At 46.3% G+C, this 23396-nt stretch overlaps 1 protein-coding gene across 1 annotated transcript in view; it reads right to left on the bottom strand.

Annotated features, from left to right (window-relative positions):
- MUC16 (mucin 16, cell surface associated) overlaps positions 1 to 23396 on the bottom strand; it is a 245625-nt gene that overhangs the window by 176257 nt on the left and 45972 nt on the right. The window contains exons 2-3 of the mRNA XM_085637002.1: positions 1349 to 2020; positions 119 to 1150 (exon numbers count right to left, since the gene is read on the bottom strand). Of these exons, the coding sequence (XP_085493128.1) occupies positions 119 to 1150; positions 1349 to 2020 (1704 nt within the window). The remainder of the gene's footprint in view (positions 1 to 118; positions 1151 to 1348; positions 2021 to 23396) is intronic.

The following is a 23396-nucleotide window of genomic DNA, read 5'->3' as shown; positions in this document are numbered from 1 at the left end:
GTGGCAGCTGTTGTTGCTGCAGTGGTAACTGTAGTCTCTGCGGTTGATGATGGCATTGTTGATGTCATTTGCTGAGCTACTGTTGTACTTGGTAGCGCTGTTGTGGTACTCGCTGCACTTGTCGTAGGTACAGGTGTTGTCTGAGAAGCTGTAGTAGTGGCAGCTGGTGTTGTTATAGTAGTTTCTGAAATAGTTGTTGATCCTGGCATTGTTGTGGATGGTGCAGCTGTTGTTCCTGCAGTGGATGTGCTAGTAGCCTCTGCACTAGTTAGTGATGCAGCTGTACTGGCTGTGGGAGTTGATGTTGTTACTGCAGTGGTTATTGTAGTATCTTCACTTGTTGATGGCATTGTTGTTGTTTGTTGAGCAGCTGTTGTGACAGATGGAGCTGTTGTGGTGCTCTGTGCACTCGTTGCTGATACAGTTGTCGTCTGTACTGGTGTTGATGTGGCTCCTGCAGTTGTTATAGTAGTCTCTGCACTTGTTGTTGATGCAGTTGATGTGGTGCTCAGTGCAGTTGTGGCTCCTGCAGTTGTTACAGTAGTCTCTGCACTAGTTGTTGTTCCTATTGCTGTTGTTGTCGGTGGAGCTGTTGTTTCTGCAGATGATGTGGTAGTTTGAGCACTAGTTAGTGGTGTTGTTGTGGTGGTTGTGGCAGCTGTTGTTGCTGCAGTGGTTATTGTAGTCTCTGCACTTGATGGCATTGTTGATGTAATTTGCGGAGCTGCTGTTGCACTTGGTGGTGCTGTTGTGGTACTCGCTGCACTTGTCGTAGGTACAGGTGTTGTCTGAGAAGCTGCAGTAGTGGCAGCAGGTGTTGTTATAGTAGTTTCTGAAATAGTTGTTGATCCTGGCATTGTTGTTGATGGTGTAGCTGTGGTTCCTGTAGTGGATGTGGTAGTAATCTCTGCACTAGTTAGTGATGCTGTTGTACTGGCTGTGGGAGCTGATGTTGTTGCTGCAGTGGTTATTGTAGTATCTGCACTTGATGATGGCATTGTTGTTGTTGTCTGTTGAGCTGCTGTTGTGACAGATGGGGTTGTTGTGGTGCTCAGTACACTTGTTGCTGATATTGTTGTGGTCTGTACAGGTGTTGATGTGGATCCTGTAGTTGGTATAGTAGTCTCTGCACTTGTTGTTGATCCAGTTGCTGTTGTTGTCAGTGGAGCTGTTGTTTCTGCAGATGATGTGGTAGTTTGTGCACTAGTTAGCGCTGCTGCTGGTGTGGTTGTGGCAGCTGTTGTCGCTGCAGTGGTAACTGTAGTCTCTGCAGTTGATGATGGCATTGTTGATGTCATTTGCTGAGCTACTGTTGTACTTGGTAGCGCTGTTGTGGTACTCGCTGCACTTGTCGTAGGTACAGGTGTTGTCTGAGAAGCTGTAGTAGTGGCAGCTGGTGTTGTTATAGTAGTTTCTGAAATAGTTGATGATCCTGGCATTGTTGTGGATGGTGCAGCTGTGGTTCCTGCAGTGGATGTGGTAGTAGTCTCTGCACTAGTTAGTGAAGCTGTGTTTGTGGTTGTGGGAGATGATGTTGTTGCAGTGGTTACTGTAGTCTCTGCACTCGATGATGGCATTGTGGTTGTCATCTGTTGAGGTGATGTTGTGATAGGAGCAGTAGCTGTAATCATTGCAGTTGATGTTGGTATAGTTGTGGTGTGTGCAGGTGTTGTGTCTCCTGCACTTGTTTTAGTAGTCTCTGCAGTTGTTAATCCTATTGTTGTTGTCAATTCAGCTGTGGTTCCTGTAGTGGATGTAGCAGTACTTTCTGCACTAGTTAGTGGTGATGCTGATGTGGCACCTGTAGTCTGTGTAGCAATTTTTGTGGTTGTTGCAGTTGTTGTGGTAGTCTCTGCACCAGTTGTAGAGCCTTTCATTGTTGTGTCTGATGTGGCCTTTGTTTCTGCTGTGGATGTGGTAGTCTCTGCACTTGTTAGTGATGTTGTTGTTGAGGTGAGTACAGCTGGTGTTGTAGTTGTTGCAGAGGTTGTAGTAGTCTCTGCATTAGTTGACTGAGCATCTGGAAAAAAAGAAATGTAATGTTACGGAATATGTTTAGCAGATCTTTTGCCACACCCCGGCACTTGGCACTAACATTTGGGAAAGAATATTTTTAGAATATTTCAATAAACTTTACACCGTGAATGTCTCAGAATAATAGGAAGGACATTGATTCACCAAAAGGGCCCCGGGAGTAGAATGAAATCCTCCACCATTGAACCATTGATAAAATCACAGGCTGTCCGCTGTCCCCTTTTGTGGGCCTTCCACTGCCTCTTGTTTGATATTAGGCTGGTGTGTGTTAATGGAATATATAAGGAGTAGAAACTGCAGACTGCTTTACCATCTGCTACTACTGCCCACTGAGACATTGAGTAGTAAATGCAGTGCCAAGTTTTAAAGCCACTCCTTCCTACTATGACTTCATTGTTAGAAAGGACATTGCAATGTCTCTGGCAATATGAAAACACTGCATCACATACTGAGGAACCTGGATCAGAAAAAGGTGATGGGAATGCTTTGGAGTTCGACACACGGGGTACTCCTTTCAATCGAGACAGAGTATCCTGCCTGCCAAAATGATGGTACGTCCACCCAAATTATGGCTGAGAAGACCATCGACTTTGCATCGATAGAGCACCCCACCCCCAGGCCAGATGGAGCAGGGGCTGTCAGAAGGAAGGGCATTACACCACCCTCCCCATTTGGTGTGGACAGTGTGCTGTCCTTTTTTTCTGTCCATCACCGCCAGGTAAAGTCCATCATACTCGTGGAAAAAACTCCCTGGGTGTGGATTCATTTGTTTTTTGTTGTTTTTCAACCAACCACAAATTCCTTGGGAGTTTGCTTTTGGATAACAAACATTTCTAAAAGTTGTGTGGATGAACATCAAGCGGACGTCCGCCTTTTGGTCTGATCTGTCATGCGGCGGTTCCCGACAAGGTATAGATATCACTGCTCGGCCAACAGGGATCTGAAATTTGGCGAATGGCAGTCTGTTAGGCTGGTGAGCATAATGTCCTTCCAGAATATATTTTAATGACCTAGATGACTGACCCTTGAGCACTTTTGCCGATTTAAAACCCACTAACTCATCTCTTAATTAATAAACATACCTCTTTATGTTGCATAGGCAACTCTAGATGCCGGAGAGGCATTTATTTGACAAAACCTCGTGGATATAAGTTTCTTTCTGAGATGGGAGGGTTAACTCTCAGGGGATTAAATCTGCAACTTCTCCAAACCGCCACACAGCCCTGAAGAGTCACGGGTTACTGCCCTAGTGTGACGAAACACGTGTCAGCTGGTTGCTTTTTCTTTGTGACAATATTAAAAAACTTGTGAATAACATTCTGCTGTAGACCATTAACATTCCTACAATACGAGACATTTCAACCAGTGTTACACCCTCACTACGTGTGCCAGGACCGTGCTTGCATTCTCCAAAAGCAGTAGGAGGGCTCAGAGAATTTCTTTAGGCTGTAGTTTTGCAGGAAAAGCAGTAGCCTTCCTCTTGAATGAATAGGGATGGCAAGTATTCATATTGGAAACCAGCAGCTGGTAGCCATGGCGACCCCTAAATCATGTTCCAAATAGAGAGACATCTGTTGTTCTCATTTCCGGTGCATGATCATTTCACAGGTTAAATAAACTCCTCCCTCTCCCGACAGTCACTGATACCGAGGGGGTGCTGATAACTCTGGGTCTGGGGGCACAGTGAGGGGGGGTTCCCCTGAAAAGTGGGATTTAATGAGGGGATCATTAACTGTGTGTCTGATTCCGCCTGGAATTGATCTTTTGACCATGGAAGTTCAGCTGCCAAGTTAACAGCGTGGCAGTGTCTCAGCAGATCTCATATAATTCTGATGGGCTGTTTATTGCCATTTCCTGACCAATCAGGGTTAAGTGGCTACTGATGCTAAGGAGCTATAGCTTAAAGTAGAGGGTTTTAAAAATGTTGGCAGGAGCAAACTGAGCAAGCAGCTAAAACCGAGGGTTCTCCATCGTAACCCCCCTTTCTCAAGAGATTGCACTTAGAAAATGTCCATAGCGTTTCAAGGAATAGCAGCACCTTATTGATTGGCTGGCCCAGTCTACGTGCTATCATGGGTTCAATGCAGAGGTAGACTGAGGACAAGTCCATGCACGGTGGTACCCAGTGGTGTGGTGATGGAGGGACGGTGCAAGTTGCAGGCCAGACCAAAGTGGTTGCTGTAACTCTGTGTATATTCTGTATTCTTGTTCTTCTATTCTAAAATCCTGCCTCTGCTCCAAACAGCAGTCTCTCTCTCTCTCTCTCTCGCTCTTCTCTCTCTCTCTCTCTTTCCCGCTCTTCTCTCTCTCTTTCCTCTCTCTCTCTTCTTCTCTCTCTCGCTCTTGCTCTCTCTCTCACACAGACAGTAGGGGTCCAAATAACCATGCTGGAGTTCAGAAGGAGATTGAGCAATAAATATTCACCATATCGGTCCTAGGGACGATTTGAGGGGATCTAGTTTGAAGTCAGCTCTATGAACAGGGCGCCCCCCCCCCCCTCCCCGTCAGAGGAGCTTTGTCCACAGTAAGGCGCTTCATGCTGCCAGCCCAACCCGGAAGGTGAACGGTGCCCGCTGCCAGCAGAGCAGCGCGGGGCCACAAGGAAGCAGTGTGTGATGCGCACGTGGGCACGGAGCACCAGAGCGCAGTGCCCCGGGGGTGTCCGTACACACAGACTGGATGCCCGAGGAGGCCTCGCCCTGCCCGCCCCAGCCCCACTCGAGGCAGTTGGCAGGTCCGAGCTTGTTTAGGAATGCGGTCCCGGCTCCTCCAGCCAACCCAAGGGCCGTGAGGAGCGGCTGGTGATCCTGGGCTTAGGTAGCGCCGCTGGGCACCCCGGCTCCGCCCTGATTCGGCAAGAATCACTTCCTGTTTCCCAGGCCCACGAGCCAGAGCAGGCTTCTCTGTATTGCCAAATTATTTATATAGGGAAACAATGAATGTGAGCTTGTGCAATGTAACTGGCGCTCATATAATGCGCTTCGATACCTTCGGGTCGAGTTCGCGCTGTATAAAAGTGCAAAAACAGAGCAGCAGAGAAAAAAAACCTGGACACAAAGGCGTTGAACGCTCTACACGACCACCAGTTACATTACACAAAGGCACATTCATTTTTTAGGCACTGGGGCGTTAACTGATTTGCCCAGAATCACAGGAAGTTGAGCCAACGCTGAGATTCAAATCCGGTTCCCCAGTTCCAAATTTGGCATCAGTGACCTTAAGGTAGACTTTACAAAACATGAATTACACTGGGGTAATTTAAATTTAGCAAAACCAAAGGGGATGATGGACAGAGTGTTGAACATTGCAAGCACTCACCCGCAGCCAACTGATCTGGGTTTAATCCATCATCATTCTTTAGCTCACTCCGCCAGCCCAGTTCAGACATGGCCATATGCAAATCAGTCTGACCCTGTACCTCATGGGAACAGTCCAGTCCAACTGCTAAGCCATGTCTTCCCTGGACTGGAAACAAGCATCCTGGGACTGGTTTCTGGCTAATCAGCCGTCATCAGCCAGGCTAGCTTGAATCCAGTGGCAAAGTGAGCCCAGGACCCACGTCTGGGCATACCCTGCCAACTTAGGGCGAATAAAGCAAAACCGAAGGGAATTTAAATTTAGCCTAGTTATAAAGAACACTTAGGGCTGGCAACAGGGTGTCCTGCTAACAAAAAACACCCAGACGTTCCAACAGGAGCTTACATCACTTCCTGTCAATGTGAGGATTTGCAGATGTTTTCAGTTCTGGACTTTTCTTTTGCAATATCTGGTATCAAGTGCTTCAGCGGCATTCAGAGCATGCAGTTTTCCCAGGCCCATGCGAAAGCAGATTATCCAGTCCAGGTTTTGCTTTGACTTCTAAGACTTGTAGCCCTTTTGAATCCATTATATAAAAGACACAAAAAGCCCCAGGATGCAAAACAGAAACCAGGACTGGCTGAGCTGGGGACCTTAGAAAGCCCGAGCGGTCTGGTGATTGGCTCAGTTGAGGGGATAAAGAAGGGACGTGGTTTGTTAAATGTCAGCACAGGATTGCAATCATGGTGTCTTGTTAATCACTGGCTGTGTCATGAACAGTGCTGGAAGAGCTTAATTTGAGCGGGTGGTTTCAGGCAGGGCCCACGTACTCATTTTTGAGATGGAACTTATATTTCCTCATTAGACTTAGACTTGGAGCAACAGAGAGAAAAACACAAAAGTGGGAAAGAAGGAGGAAGAGAAACACAGGAAAAAAACATTGACAAAGAAAGAAAGCAGGGATGAAAAAGTAAGGCAAGAGTAAGTAAAGGGGTAGAGAGTGTCTGGTGGTACATGAAAGAGGCGTGTGGAAGAATTTAGGCTATACTCAGGGCTGCTAGATTTATGTGGCAGGAAAGGACCAAATTATGAGACAGGTTTGAGTAAATCATGCGGCAAGAAAAGGCCAATTATGCAGCATAATGTGGCACATTTTGTAATAGGATTACTTCATTATTTTTGAACTTGGTAACACTGTCTGGGTTGCACCTCATTAGTACCCGTTTAACACACAAAGGTAGCAATAAGCAACTGAAATGTGACCAGTGTAGCTTTGCTAAAGGCCCTTCCGCTGCACTCAATCAATCAATCAATCAATCATTCAATCAATCAGGGGGTTTATAAAGCGCGCTACTCACCCGTGAGGGTCTCAACACATGTCGTTGCATTACCAGTAACTTATGAACCGTTTGAGGTCGAAACAATTTTTTTGGGTTAAAATCTGTAGATTAGGCGGCAGATGATGAATTATGTAGCAAATGCGGCAAATATATAATTATGCAAAAATCACAGCATCCTTACAATCGCATAATTCCAGTGGCCCTGGTTATACTATACAGCCTTGACATTCGCCACATCTACATTCAATAGCGCTGCACACGGGCTTCTGAGCAAAACTTTGGGCCCGGCACCTAATCTTTTACAAATTAAGTACTGATCCTGGCTTGGAAAAGAGCTGAGTGCCTGTGCCAGTTGTTATGCATTTGCACTGTCCTATTGGCGTCTTGAGCCCATGCAATAATTCCAAATATCACAGTTAGTCCATATTTTGCTGGCAATAGGGTTCGGAAACTCCAAGACATAATTAGTGGCCTGTTTTTCTGAGCTTTGTCAGAAAACCATACATTAACTCAGTGATATTTCGAGTTAATGTATGCGCAAAATTCACCAAAAAGCAACGCCTATTCCCCTTCGATCTGGTTGGCAAACGCCCTTGTTTGATGGCCTTTCGGTTGTGAGTAATTCTGTTAAGGTTATTTTGGGTAAAGGGGATGCCTGACCCTGCTGGTCAAGAATATTTTCACTTGCCTCAGACTGACTCGATTCTATTTAATATACAGTGCTTCACGAGCAGTAGGAAAAATAGGATAACAGTGCAATGTAAATAGATACCTCGTTGGCACCATGATACATGAGACATTGCCAGGTGACTGGATGGGCTGTGTAACATATTGCACACTTCAGTAGTGCTCGATTAAGTTAGCTGGACACTTTGCAGTGGGTGTTGTTTTATATCCCCCATTTTCTTGTGGTTACATTAAAGGAGATACCTTTTGATATCATTAACTTTTCTTTCGCAAATCATTGTTTTCAGGCATGTTATTCCAATGAGTTCAGTTGAACTAAACTGCAACAAAATAAGGCAGAAGGAATGGCTAAAAACACTGACAAACGCTTTGGGTAGCATTCCAATCCGTTGTTTTACACCCACTGTGCTACTCTGAACACAGTCTTGGCTAATGCAAATCAGTACTGACCCTGCTTCTCATGGTTCTTGTCCATCCTGAACTGCCACGCGAGGCCACCACCTTATTGAAAAACAACCAACCTTTGGTGGGTTTCACCATTGTTAGCCCGCCTCACTGAGGCATGGCTTGGATGCTGAGGTACACTGATAAATGTCCCACATCTGGGCATCCCTTGGCCGCTTAGGGCTTTGCCATCAAACACACAAAACAGGGGTGGCAGGAATGGTTGCTAATTGTCTAAACCACTGGCCGTTTTTCTGGGTAGAATGCAACCCTTTGTTTTTTTATCACTCTGGCAGAGGTCTGCCTTATGCCAATCAGTACTGCCCAGTTCAACTATACTAAGACTACAAGTCCCAGAATGCACTTTGTGGCAAATCGAAACCTAAAGCTGGAAATGAAGTATCCCTGTGGCAGGGAGTAATTTTCTACCACCATACACGAACACACTGTTGCAAAATCCATTTAAACAGCTGCAACTGGCACTTTTTCAATTATTGAATCTGGTTACAGAAATATTTTTTTTGGGCAATCAATAGGATTGAAAACAAGAAACTTCCTCTTACATTCACTTGTATATTGGGTCTGGTTATTGGTGATAATTGAATTCTTTTGGTTTCAGTTGGTTTTTTTTATTTACCTATTGCATTTCTCATACATATGCAGATCAGTGTCAAATGGATTCAGTGCAAACCTTTAGAAATTGGTAAACTGAAAATTTCACCAGAGTAAATTGAACTCCTTCAATTTTGGGGGTCAGTGGCTGGCTAGCGGCCACATAACTTGCATGACACCTTCTGGCAGTTCTGGGTTTTAAGGCAACATTCTGCGCCCTTTAATTTTGTAGTCTGGATAAAACGTGCGTGAGTCTACCGGCATTGGGCATGCAAAGTGTTGTTTGTTGAACATTTATGATTGCTAAAGGTATTGCATGTGACCTGGGGTCATTTGTGTGGTAGGTGTGAGTATCACAAATGTAGCGCCTAGAAACGCATCTGGTATTGGTGCACTATATCAGTGTTGTAAAGAATAGGGGTAGGGGGAACTTGCAGAGTTTCACTCCACGGTATTCCAGGGACTTACATGAAAACTCAGCAAGATTCCACGGAGTTTTGCAAACAGGTGGAATTAGGCACGTTGCACTGCTCGTGCTGATATTTAGCGCCAGGAGCTCGTTTGGGGCTGAAAAACCAGCGCGTGCGGCACCTGGCACGCCAGAGGGAGCTGCTTCTAGAGTGGATTTTGCTGCCACTCAAGTAAGACTTTGTATTCGAGCTGGCAGCTTTCTGACCTTGAACGGTCGTGACTGCCCAAGTTGGGGAAATCTAGCTGGGTGCCCTCCTTGCAACAAAAAATTGGGGTATGGGACACTAAGTCTCCCTAATTCTCACCAACTTACTGTTGGCAAGTCGCGCACGTAAAAAAACTCAGCCGTGCGGCAGTTGGCAGAATTTAGCTGGAACTCCGTGTTACGTGCGTAATACGGAGTTGCCAAAACTCCACCTAACTTCACTGGCCGAGTGGAATTTATCGCCCATCCCTAGTAAAGAAGACAATTAGGATGAATACTGACTTCTTTTAATTTAGCCATACTTTGGTGAGAATCTGCAAAATTCAGCGCCAAGAGAGATCCAGTTGTGTTTAGGTTTGAGTCCACCTAGTTAAATGGAAGGTTACACAAAAGAACCTTGATGGGTCTTGTCATCTAGGAAACATGGCTGCCATTGAGCACCATGTAGTGGTGGACACCTTACTGGAGTCCTGGCCTTTGGGAAATAGCACACTGCCTTTGAGGCTGGAAATTCCACTTTTAACATTGTAAGTATGGGCTCTGAATTCCCAGCATGCAAAGTGCTATGGGTGGCAAAGCTGTGATTGGCTGATGGTGTTACCCATCACATGGCACCAGAGAGGTGAAATAATCGAATATAAATGGAAAGCGGCAGACTTGACCATGCAGCCTTTTATGAAAAACACCCCTTGACAAGTAGTGAGGTGAAGCTAATGAACCTTTCAAAGAAAAGAACAACAGACTTTGGAGTAGTAAAATTAACCACTTTGATGATGCAAAAACAGCATATTTAACTAAGGAATGAGGTGGCAGTGACAGTAAATATACAGTAGATGCCTGAATGGTTCCCTGAACTTGTGTATGAAGAACCTAGACTACCATGCACCCACTTGAGCAGACCTTATTTGCGTGAACAGTTGAATGCACTCAGAAGATACAGAGTGAAACTTCAGCTCACACCAAGAGATATTTTTTGGAGACGCAAACAGGCTTCTCAGATTCATTGGCATATTTTGTCAAACATCTTTTTATGGAAAGTCACAGTCTTAAAGTCAATTAATACTAAAAAAATAAATTGTTATGTTTGAAGGTATAATAAATTGCAGCGATTTTTCCTTTGCAGACACCTAGTCAGCTCATTATGAAAAAAATGGTATGGCTGGAATTCAGGTGCACTGGGAGTGTAATTGGACGTTGCCTACAGTCTACCTCAGCATCTAGCCGTAGCATTAAATCAAGTTCTACACTTGTAACAACGACCAGCGGTAAGCCAGGGCCTTGCACGTAAAGCAGTGAAAACAAGCCGAGTCTTTATAGGTTTACAAAATAGGATTCTAAGAGAGAGGCTGCTGTTTGCAATTTATCCCATCTGGTTGATGTTGTTGTTTAAGGACCATGGCCCTCTTTAGAGTAATTTTGTGAGTGTGTAGGGGTGTTGTGGTGCTTCTGAAGATGTAATTGGAAACCGACAGTAACCACCTGTGCACCACAAACCTTTTCAGGCGGTTCAAAAGACACATCCAACTCCATGCTCATGCAAGTAGTGGCCTCTAAGCTGAGACTGGCCTTCAACTGTGTTGAATTGCCGGTTGTGGTGTCTGTGTGAGGCATACTTTTGGAACCTTACAAAGAGCATTTACCATCTGTGGTCAGGCACAGTGTATTGCATACAGATTGCAGTCGGTTTAGTAACAGCCATTGCGCAGATATGTGTCATCAAGCAAGAATGTGTGGTCACTTTGTCTGAGCTCCTCTCTCCACTGGTGTTTAATGATAGGTTACATGTCTCACTGCTCTATGACTTTCATCTTCCACTTTCCTGGGCCCTGCTCGGCTCCATCTCCAGCTCCCTCCTTCATCTCTGACTGCACCATCGAGAGTAGAGGCCTGGCTGCTGGCAGAGTCTGTGTAAACACAGAGCATAGGAAGACTCCAACAAGGGAGGGCTGCAGCCCTCGCTATGGAAGCCCCTGCGAAACGCAACTAGTGGCAGACTCTGGAGCCCTGATGCTTCATGCACTCTGCGGCACCCATGCTTCTGTCAGACTCTATGATCCCTGCTGATATCTGGCTCTATAGGGCCCTGCTTAGGGAAAACTACGGGACCCTACCATGGGAGACTCCATAGAACCTTGCTTGTGGGAGACTCTACGGAACCCTGCTAATGGGAGACTATGAAACGCTCCCATGAGAGACTCTATGGAACCTTGCCATGGGAGACTCTATGGAACGCTGCCATGGGAGACTATGGAACGCTGCCATTGGAGACTCTATGGAACGCTGCCATGGGAGACTGTATGAAACGCGCCCATGGGAGACTCTATGGAACGCTGCCATGGGAGACTCTATGAAACGCTGCCATGGGAGACTATGGAACGCTGCCATGGGAGTCTATGGAACGCTGCCATGGAAGACTCTATGGAACACTGCCATTGGAGACTCTATGGAACCCTGCCATAGGAGACTCTATGAAACGCTGCTACAGTAGACTATGGAATGCTGCCATGGGAGACTCTATGGAACGCTGCAATGGGAGACTCTAGGGAACCTTGCCATGGGAGACTCTATGGAACGCTCCCATGGGAGACTCTATGGAACCTTGCCATGGGAGACTCTATGGAATGCTGCCTAGGGAGACTCTATGAAACGCTGTCATGGGAGACTATGGAACGCTGCCATGGGAGACTATGGAATGCTGCCGTGGCAGACTCTATGGAACACTACCATTCGAGACTCTATGGATCCCTGCCATAGGAGACTCTATGAAACGCTGCCATGGGAGGCTATGGAAAGCTGCCATGGGAGACTATGGAACGCTGCCATGGGAGACTCTATGAAACGCTACCATGGGAGACTATGGAACGCTGCCATGGGAGACTCTATGGAACACTGCCATTGGAGACTCTATGGAACCCTGCCATAGGAGACTCTATGAAACGCTGCTACAGTAGACTATGGAATGCTGCCATGGGAGACTCTATGGAACTCTGCAATGGGAGACTCTAGGGAACCTTGCCATGGGAGACTCTATGGAACACTCCCATGGGAGACTCTATGGAACCTTGCCATGGGAGACTCTATGGAATGCTGCCTAGGGAGACTCTATGAAACGCTGTCATGGGAGACTATGGAACGCTGCCATGGGAGACTATGGAATGCTGCCATGGCAGACTCTATGGAACACTACCATTGGAGACTCTATGGATCCCTGCCATAGGAGACTCTATGAAACGCTGCCATGGGAGGCTATGGAATGCTGCCATGGGAGACTATGGAACGCTGCCATGGGAGACTCTATGAAACGCTACCATGGGAGATTATTGAACACTGCCATGGGAGACTCTATGAAACGCTGCCATGGGGGACTCTATGGAACGCTGTAATGGGAGACTCTAGGGAACCCTACCATGGGAGACTCACTAGAACCTTGCTTGTGGGAGACTCTACGGAACCCTGCTAATGGGAGACTCTAAGAAACGCTCCCATGGGAGACTCTATGGAACCTTGCCATGGGAGACTCTATGGAACGCTGCCATGGGAGACTATGGAACGCTGCCATGGGAGACTATGGAACGCTGCCATTGGAGACTCTATGGAACGCTGCCATGGGAGACTATGGAATGCTGCCATGGGAGACTCTATGAAATGCTCCCATGGGAGACTATGGAACGCTGCCATGGGATACTCTTTGGAACACTGCCATAGGAGACTCTATGAAACGCTGCCATGGGAGACTCTATGAAACGCTGCCATGGGAGGCTATGGAACGCTGCCATGGGAGACTATGGAACGCTGCCATGGGAGACTCTATGAAACGCTACCATGGGAGACTATGGAACGCTGCCATGGGAGACTCTATGGAACACTGCCATTGGAGACTCTATGGAACCCTGCCATAGGAGACTCTATGAAACGCTGCTACAGTAGACTATGGAATGCTGCCATGGGAGACTCTATGGAACTCTGCAATGGGAGACTCTAGGGAACCTTGCCATGGGAGACTCTATGGAACGCTCCCATGGGAGACTCTATGGAACCTTGTCATGGGAGACTCTATGGAATGCTGCCTAGGGAGACTCTATGAAACGCTGTCATGGGAGACTATGGAACGCTGCCATGGGAGACTATGGAATGCTGCCATGGCAGACTCTATGGAACACTACCATTGGAGACTCTATGGATCCCTGCCATAGGAGACTATGAAACGCTGCCATGGGAGGCTATGGAATGCTGCCATGGGAGACTATGGAACGCTGCCATGGGAGACTCTATGAAACGCTACCATGGGAGATTATTGAACACTGCCATGGGAGACTCTATGAAACGCTGCCATGGGAGACTGAAACGCTGCCATGGGGGACTCTATGGAACGCTGCAATGGGAGACTCTAGGGAACCCTACCATGGGAGACTCAGTAGAACCTTGCTTGTGGGTGACTCTACGGAACCCTGCTAATGGGAGACTCTAAGAAACGCTCCCATGGGAGACTCTATGGAACCTTGCCATGGGAGAATCTATGGAACGCTGCCATGGGAGACTATGGAACGCTGCCATGGGAGACTATGGAACGCTGCCATTGGAGACTCTATGGAACGTTGCCATGGGAGACTATGGAATGCTGCTATGGGAGACTCTATGAAACGCTCCCATGGGAGACTATGGAACGCTGCCATGGGATACTCTATGGAACACTGCCATTGGAGACTCTATGGAACGCTGCCATGGGAGACTCTATGAAACGGTCCCATGGGAGACTCTAAGGAACGCTGCCATGGGAGACTATGGAACGCTGCCATGGGAGACTCTATGAAACGCTGCCATGGGAGACTATGGAACGCTGCCATGGAAGACTCTATGGAACACTGCTTTTGGAGACTCTATGGAACCCTGCCATAGGATACTCTATGAAACGCTGCCATGGTAGACTATGGAATACTGCCATGGGAGACTTTATGGAACGCTGCAATGGGAGACTCTAGTGAACCTTGCCATGGGAGACTCTATGGAACGCTCCCATGGGAGACTCTATGGAATCTTGCCACGGGAGACTCTATGAAACGCTGCCATGGGAGACTATGGAACGCTGCCATGGGAGACTATGGAACGCTGCCATGGGAGACTCTATGGGACCCTGCCATGGGAGACTCTATGGAACGCTTCCATGGGAGACTCTGTGGAACCCTGCCATGGGAGACTCTATGGAACTCTGCCACGGAAGACTCTATGGAACCCTGCTTAGGGAGAGCTATGAGACCTTGCCATTGGAGACTATGGAACGCTGCCATGGGAGACTCTATGGAACGCTGCCATGAGAGGCTCGATGGAACCCTTCTCATGGGAGTCTCTATGGAACCCTGCCATGGGAGAGTCTATGGGACCCTGCTCATGGGAGACTCTATGGAACCCTGCTCAAGAGAGACTCTATGGAACCCTACCTTGCGAGACTCTATGGATCCCTGCTTATGGAACTCTGCCATGGGATACTCTATGGATCCCTGTTTATGGGACGCTATGGAACCCTGCCGTGGGAGACTCTATGTATCCCTGCTCATGGGAAACTCTATGGAACCTTGCTCAAGAGAGACTCTATGGAACCCTGCTCAAGAGAGACTCTATGGAACCCTACCTTGGGAGACTCTATGGATCCCTGCTTATGGGAAACTATGGAACCATGCTAACAGGAGACTATAGAACCCAGCCATGGGAGACTCTTTGGAACCCTGATAATGGGAGACTCTATTGAACTCTGCCTTGGGTGACTCTATAGAACTGTAACATGGGAAACTCTACGGAACCCTGCTTATGAGACACTCTATGGAACCCTGCTAATAGGAGACTCTATGGAACGCTGCCATGGGAGGCTCTTTGGAACCCTGCCATGGGTGACTCTTTGGAACCCTGCATGGGAGTCTCTTTGGAACCATGCTATGGGAGACTCTTTGGAACCCTGCCATGGGAGACTCTATGTAACCCTGCCATGGGAGACTCTTTGGAACCCTGCCATGGGAGACTCTATGGAACCCTGCCATGGGAAAGTCTATGCAACGCTGCCATGGGAGACTCTATGGATCCCTGCTTAAGGAAGACTCTATAGAACCCTGCTTATGGGACACGCTATGGAACCCTGCCACGGAAGACTCTATAGAACCCTGCCACGGGTGAGTCTATGGAACCCTGCTTATAGGAGACGCCATGGAACCCTGCCATGGGAGACTCTATGGAACACTGTTTATAAGATACTCTATAGAACCCTGCTTATGCAACACCCTATAGAACCCTGTAATGGGACACTCTATGGATCCCTGCTTATGGGAGACTCAATGGAACCCTGCTTATGGAAGACTCTATGGAACCCTGCTTACCGGAGGCTGTGTAGAACCCTGCTTATGGCAGGCTTTGTGAACCCTGCTTAATGGAGACTATAAAACCCTGCCATGGGAGGTTCTGTTGATCCATGTTTATGGGAGACTCTGTAGAACCCAAGCTTACAGGACACTCTGTGATCCCTGGTTATAGGAGAGTCTTTAGAACCCTGCTCATGGGAGGATCTGTAGATCCCTGCTCATGGGAGGCTCTGGAAAACTCTACTTATGGGAGGCTCTGTAGAACCCTGCTTAGCAGAGACTATAGAGCCCTGCTTCTGAGAGGCTGCAGCATCAGAGTTTATGGGAACCCTGCAGCACCCCTCCTTAAGGGAGACTGCAGCCCAATGGCATGTGAGACTGTGCAGCCCATGCATATGGGAGGCTCTGTAGAACACTGCTTATGCAGCATCGTGCTTAGGAGATACTGTAGAATAGACAGTCTATGGGAGAATGTGGTACCATGCTTACTGGAGACCCTGCAGCACTCTCCTTAGAAGAGATTCTGCAGCTGAAGGGAGACTTTGCAAAACTCTGCTTGGGGGGGGTTCTTCAGGAAGCTGCATATGAGGGCTTTGCATAAGACAGCTTACAGGGGAATCAGGAGAACTCTGCTTATGGGAGAGCCTTCAGAACACTTCCTTTCATGGACTCTTCAGAAAACTACTTATGGGGTACCCCAGACAACCTAAATGTGACTGTGCGGAGCCCTGCTTATAGGGTTTTCTGCAGAACGCTCCTTATTGGGATTCTTAGCAGGTCTCCTTATAGCAGCTTCAGCAGAGAGTTGCCTGTGGGGGAGTCTTTCCGCAGAAAGCTGCATATGGGAACTCCACAGAATGCTACCTATGGGTGCTCTACAGAATACTGCCTGTGGGTACTCGGCAGAGCGCTCCTTATGGGGGACGCCGCAGAAGACAGCCAGCGTGGGACTCAGCTAATGGGGGATTCAGCAGATTCCTACTTATCGGAGACTCTGCGGGACACTGCTTGTAGGTGCTTTTGCAGGTGCTGCTTATGGGGAACTAAGCAGAACCCTACTTGTGGGGTACTCTACAGATTTCTACTTCAGGGGGACCACAGAACCCTACTAATGGGCGTCTAAACAGAAACAAACGAAGCACCGCTTTCTCAGTACAAGCTGCCGAACTCTGGAATTCACCAGCAGGCATGATTTGAAGCATCCACAATTATTTACAGTTCAGAAGAGAGGTGAAAACATGGCTGTTCCCAATATAGTGAAACCATCAATCACCCTAAGACACAACGCAGAACAAGAATTGATTCTTCAAGTACAATCTACAGTCTAGATAAGAAACTGTCTGGCCCGCACAAAACTTTTGATGGTCCTGTAAGATACGACAAGCTGACCTGTGTCTAGCCTGGATATTATATATCAACGTAAATTCATACATGGGAACAATGGAGAGGTGCACTCCCAAGTTGGTAAAACGTCAATAAAGAAGCTCAATCAGGGTCTTCGTTGCAAAAAATATGTAAATCTTTATTTCAAATAATCCATAGGATTTGCGCAAAGCTTCAGCCAATGCGTTTCATTCAGAAGTTGAACTTCGTCAGGGCAAGTGTAGCAAAGGGCGACTATGGTGAGTATTGTATTTGTATTGCAAGGTTCTATGGGCCTAATCCGGCCCAGACCCCGGTCAGGAATGCAATTTGATGATATCGATCCGTGGACTGCGACGACCTCCTTGATAAGGACCTGCCGTGAGCCGAGACGCCTTGGAGAGTGACTGCAGGTATACCTAACAGGCCCTTATCAAAGAGGCCGTCGCAGTCCACGGATCGATATCACATCATTGCCATCTCTGCTGTATGTATATGTGGTAAAGTCAGATAAATCTATATAACACCATAGACTGTGACATATAATTGCCAATAAGTACTTAATATGCCTTGAAATTTGTCTTTTTTGGCCAGTTATGCCATGTTAAGACAAATTTACGATTTGTTTGCCGCATAATTTGGCCAACTCCACTACATAATTGGTCCTCCGTTTCTGCATAATTCTAGTGCCACTTTACTTCTAGAACAAGCCACGCCTTGAGCATTGTACGCACATGCTGAGATGCCATGCTGTGTCACATGGGACCTGGGAAGCTCATTGGGTAGAATTTTGAATATTCACATTTCCTTTGAAGAGGGGAAACTTTCTAGGGCTGTTACCCTATATTGAAATCGGAAGGGATTGGAAGGCCAGGCGACTCTTTAAAATGTTCTAGGGTGAACATTCTTTATGGGCTCATATAGAAACATTTTGTAGGATCTCCTGGCCTTCTAATCCCATTCCAATTTCAATATAAAGTAACAGCTCGAGAAACAAAGTGTCCATCCTACAAGAAAAACATGCCACTTAAAACAGCTTCTAGCCAATAGTCATCCCAGGTTCCTTTTAACCTCTTCAGTGCCCCGCCCTGTGCCGGGCCTTTCATTAGCGGGCGGGGTTCATGACGAGATAGTCTCGTCATGGGCACAGCGCAACCGCGCTCCATGACGAGACTATCTCGTCATGGGCACTGAAGGGGTTAATACAAACTGACATCTCCGGGGAGCTTTGTCACATCCGCCAACACTGACCTGTAGGATTTGGTCGTCCATAGGGACAAAATGTCCATTTAATATTCACCCAGTGCTTAATTTGAGCCGGTGGTTTCCGGTGCTCGGCACCAGCACTTAATCGTCAACATCGGGGCTCGGGACAGTATGCCACAAGGTGGTGCTGTCTGGCTAATTTAGAGATGACCCCAACAACAGTTAATTATTAATCCAAAATACATTAAAAGTTACTATTACCTGTCACCCAAGAAATTCTTATAGCTTTGGGGACCTGAAAAAAATCTGAACTGTCACACTTGTAGGGGTGTGATGGTTAGTAGATGGGTTGTTACTATCATCTGCAGCATGGCAGGGGCAGTGTGTGGTGCAAGCCTCAGTGACCTCCTGACGAGAGCCGTTTTTTTAACAAATGAAGCACTGTGCCTACCACAGTGTCGAAGGGAAGTCCCTGCCCAATCATCAATTCACTTGGCAAGTGAAACAGACTGGCACTAAGCCCACGCAATCTCTGCCAAGTTGTAGCTCTTGTCGAAAGACACATTACTAGTCAAACAATCACGGTGAGATATTTTTCAACTACCAAACAGTGTTTGTGGATCACATGCCCACATACCTGAGCCAATAATGTGAGGATAGTTAGATCAGAAACCTGTCCCACCTTGTGACTCCTTCATACACAAGGATCTGTATCTGTTATATGCAGTTCTTCCAATTAGATTCTTACTTTCACTCAATCCAAATGTCAAGTCTTTGATAAAACGATTAATAGTGATGTTTTTAGCCCACGTCGAAGAACTCTCATTTTTGGTAAAACACGGAAACTGTGGCAAAAGGAGGTAAAACGGTCTGCCCAGGATCACACTGTTTCGTCAAATGTTGAAGGCAGTATCAGAAAAAATAAATACACAGGGATTCTAAACACCCTAACAACAGGATTCCCCGTAAGAACCATCCCGTACAAAGACAGCGCCCTTGTGTAGAAGCAGAGGGATGTAGCGGGACGTAATGTAACATAGCACGAGGCTTTTTGCAGTTTGCTCATTTTCTCCCACTGACTCTCTTGCTATTTAAAGAAATAATATTGAACACACTTCGAATATAAAAGTTGAGCCAACACTCAAGAAAATACCAGTCAAACTGATCAAATTAACTAGTAAATTACAGCAATATGAATTTGTCCCATGTTTTAGGGATGGCTATTTGTGTACTTGGCAACCAGGTCCTTTCAGCTAAAATTCCATCAATCAACAGGATTCTCTTTGTATCGATATATATATATATATATATATATATATATATATATATATATATATATATATATATATATCAAGCAGAGAACAATATGGACATGGTGACTGATGCAATATTTATACACCGATGATTCTAATATAATTTATCGTGTTTTTTAATTGATTTAACACATGATATTGTATTGCATTCGAATGACGGACTTTGATAAGTACTAATCACAAAATGTACTTAACTATAGGAAATTTCGTTTATGTCTATGATGTTGCAAATATCACGTGTTATGTATCACTAAGCACTGTCACTTTAAAAACGAGAAAAATGCTTTCCTCCGTGTCATGTGATCAAGGCTCACCTTGGAGCCGAAACGCGTCAGGCCGAAGCAGCAATAAAAACGTACTTTTAAGCACAACACAGTGGTCCGTTTCCGTCTGTGCGAGTGAAGCCAGGAACGACGGATTATCTTCATATATATATATATCAAGGTCAAGGTCACGTGTGGCGACCCAAACGCGTAATGGCAAGTTGTTGCGAGGAATAAAGCAATTACACAAATGCTACCAGAGTCCGTGCCTATCTATCTTTGACGAGTGGATGTGTGTTGGGATTAATAGTGGAATATATATATATATATATATATATCCTGACCCCCACTCGTGCTCGGCGGGAGCGCAACCCTCAGCTCACTCATTTTAAACACATTTTTAATCCTCTTCATCAAGAAAGAGCCGGCACTCCCAGCTATTGTACTTGAATGAAAGATTTATTGGCTGATCCTATGCGTTTCAATCCAGGCAGGACCTTGATCGCGGAACAAGGTCCTGCCTGGACCAAAATGTGCAGGGGTGCCGGCTCTTTCTTGATGAAGAGAATTTCAAATGTATGTGTATGTATATATATATATATATATATATTTTATGTATTCACACTCAAAAAAACAAAGGTTACAGGGACGTTTTATTTAGTCTCAGATTTCACTCGTACAAAACCAACAGAAATTCAACAGTTATAGTTACCTGAGCTAACTATAACTTACGCCCCCGCAATGCACTGCTTATGACCTCACACATATTACATCACTCATGACATGATCAGTGACATCACTGATGACATCACTGATCCCATCCCTGGGCACCCTTGGACATAGCAGAAGTCGGCCCTGGGGGGTGGCGGTCCCCAGGGGCCGTATATGGTGATCTGGCCCCGGGGAGTTGGTCGTCCCTGGGGCATGAGGCGTCCATGCCGCCCCCACCCCCTATTCCTTTTATATTTAGCTCCTGGGAGTTGGTGGCCCTTGAGGCTTGTAATAAGCCCAGTAAGGGGGTCCACGCGGCCCCCCTCCATAATCAAAATAGAAGCCCCAGGAAGGTGGGGGTCACCGGGGCTCTGAATAAGCCCAGGAAAGGGTCCACATGACCCCCTTCCATTATGTAAATAAAGCACCGGGGAGGTGGTGGTCCCTGGGGCTCTAAGAGGCTTAGGAGGGGCTTCCCGTGTGCCCCCCGGCCCACCCGGGGTCTCATTTCTAAACAAGCGCGGGAGACAGTTATTGTATTTTTTCAATTTTACCATGAATCCGCAGATCCAACGGTGATTTTACTGCAAAAAAAACAAACAATTAAACCCCAGCGGGGTCCATTACCAGATCTAGAGGGTCAGCGTATATATACCCTGCCTCCTTTTCTATATTTTTAGCGTTTGTTGTGGGACTCGGCTGAAGCCAAGTCCCAAGATTGATGCCATCCTGGTTGTAGTGTCGGCATCCAATCAGCTTTCAGCACCGGGACTGTTGGATGTGAGGAGGTTCCACGCCCCTAGATATACTAACTTAGATGTCCATTAATATGTCTAAAACTACTGAATAGATTCACACCAAACTATCCAAAGGCACTACTCTGGAGCAAGAGCGACATTTCTGCTAAATTTGGTGTCATCCGTCCCGCGGTTTGGGCTGTAGTCGTATCCAAAAACCCTTTGGAAATTCACATGGGGAAAACACGTTTTGAGACCCCCTTTTTCTCAGCCCCCACTTCACGGATCACCCTGAAACTTTCCAGACAGCAGCTGAAGTGAACGTTGAATTAGTTTGGAAAATGACGTGAAGATTCATCAAACGGCACCAAAGTTATTGGCAAAATAAAAAACACTTTTCTTTTGGAAAAGCACATTCTGACTATAACTACCTACAGGCGACCGCCAGCAGTTAAAATATATATCATATAGAAAGCAATTGTTTTCGAATTTCCTTTAACTTTTTTATCAGAATTAGTTTGAGCACTAAATGCAAGCCAAACCTATGCCAATGCTTTGACTCGAAGTACAGTTGTGCTGTCATTATGTCATCAGCTACAATGGGAAGACGAGTTGCTCTAGGGCTCGGTGGATAAGTGAATAATGTATTATAATCAGCAGCCCCCCCCCCATAACGTCTAGATATGCTACCTTAAATAAATCACACTTTCCCGCCTCTCAATTTTATTTACATGGTGAGCCCTTGCTTTGTCGTTGACATTTTCAGTAGTCTGCAAAGTTTGCGTAATTTCCTTTTGCGTTATTATGCAAAATTTTGGAAACATTCAGGGAAATTAAGCAAAATACGAAATTAGCATTTGGAGCTACATTTTAGTGGCCTCGCGGTGCATTTCGTGCAACGAAAGCTCAAAAAACACTAGCGCCACAAACAGCAGCCGGGTGTTGACACTCTCCTGTGCTAATATGTTCACCATGTGGCATTGATGGCGTAATGGCTGGGATTTCACCTAACAGGAGTAATACAACATTTCCAAAAAGTACGCAAGATTATGAAGATTTAATTAAAATTTCGCCGTGCAGATTTAACTGAAATTTCGCCCGGGGCCTTCGCTTCATTAGCATGCGGTAAAGTCGACAATGTCCCTAAATCTTCCGGGAGCTGCACCATTGACCGTCTGTTTGGGTGGGTTCAGTCAGAATGTGTATAAAAGAGACGCGAAATCCCGGCATTTGGACTGACGTTCTGTCTCATCTTGTGCAGGGGAGTGAAAGTAACTGTAAATACCATCCCTTTGTCTGTTACATCTCATCTTCTTGGGTGTGTCTCCTTGTTTGTACCAGCTGTCACTAGGAGAGGAACACGGTCCCCACCCCCTACTGTGCGCAAGCGAACTTGTCACGACACAGGGCCCTTACACGAGAAACCAGCTGGGTGGGTTTGCTGGCTGCCTCAGAGGTTTTAGGGTGTCACTCAGACCTCAGGATCACACCGCAGCGTCTGACTCAGACGTTCATCTTTCCTACGTCAATAAATCAGTGGTATTGTGTGTGGTGATCGTTAACACCTCTTGTCTGGGTGCATAGATACCATTCTGTTTATTTACGGCTTGTACAACTTAAATGGCCAACCTTGTGTTTCGGCAGCAGTAAATTCTGCATTTCACAGTGCCATGAAGCATCTAAAGTGGAACCAAGCACTTTATACAAGGAATGTTATGGAAGGAGTGAATTAAAAAGCATAGTTTAGTGTGCACCTCTGTGGTGGCTGCACTCAGCCTAGGACAGACTGGCCAATCTGGCATCTTCCAGGTGGCCAGCAGGCTAGCGCCTACCTTCAGAGCTGGAAGCAAGCTATCAGCTTTAGTGCCCATTGAGTGCGTATAGGAATTTTGCCCGGAGAGAAGAGTGCGCAGGCGTGCAAGGGCAGTGAGTGAGTGCGTGCCCTTCAGGCGCAGAGGGCATCGAAGCAGACACATCTATATACGTACGTTGGTGGGTGTTCCAACAGAACTGGCACAGGGGGGTCAAGGTAGGTTGGTAAAGGCAAGGCACCAGATCCTTAAAGGGGCCATCTAGCAATGTAGCAATAGACGGGGCCACTGGAATTATGCTGCTGGGGAGGGGCAAATTATGCGACAGAGTGGAGTAAATTATGTGGCAAGAAAAGACAATTTATGCGGAGATTTTGTGATAGTATTACTTTATTGCATTGTCATTTTTAAACTTGTTAACACTGGCTGTGTATTAATTGCACCTGATTAGTACCACGTGTCGGTTGTGTTTTTACTAACTTTTTATCCGTTTGAGGTGAAATAAAAAAAAGTTGTTTCTAAAATCTGCAGATTATTCGGCAGGTGATGAATTATGTGG

Source organism: Triturus cristatus, chromosome 12 (genome assembly GCF_964204655.1).
Source record: "Triturus cristatus chromosome 12, aTriCri1.1, whole genome shotgun sequence".
Lineage (NCBI taxonomy): Eukaryota > Metazoa > Chordata > Amphibia > Caudata > Salamandridae > Triturus > Triturus cristatus.
This window is presented reverse-complemented; position numbering and strand designations above follow the sequence as displayed.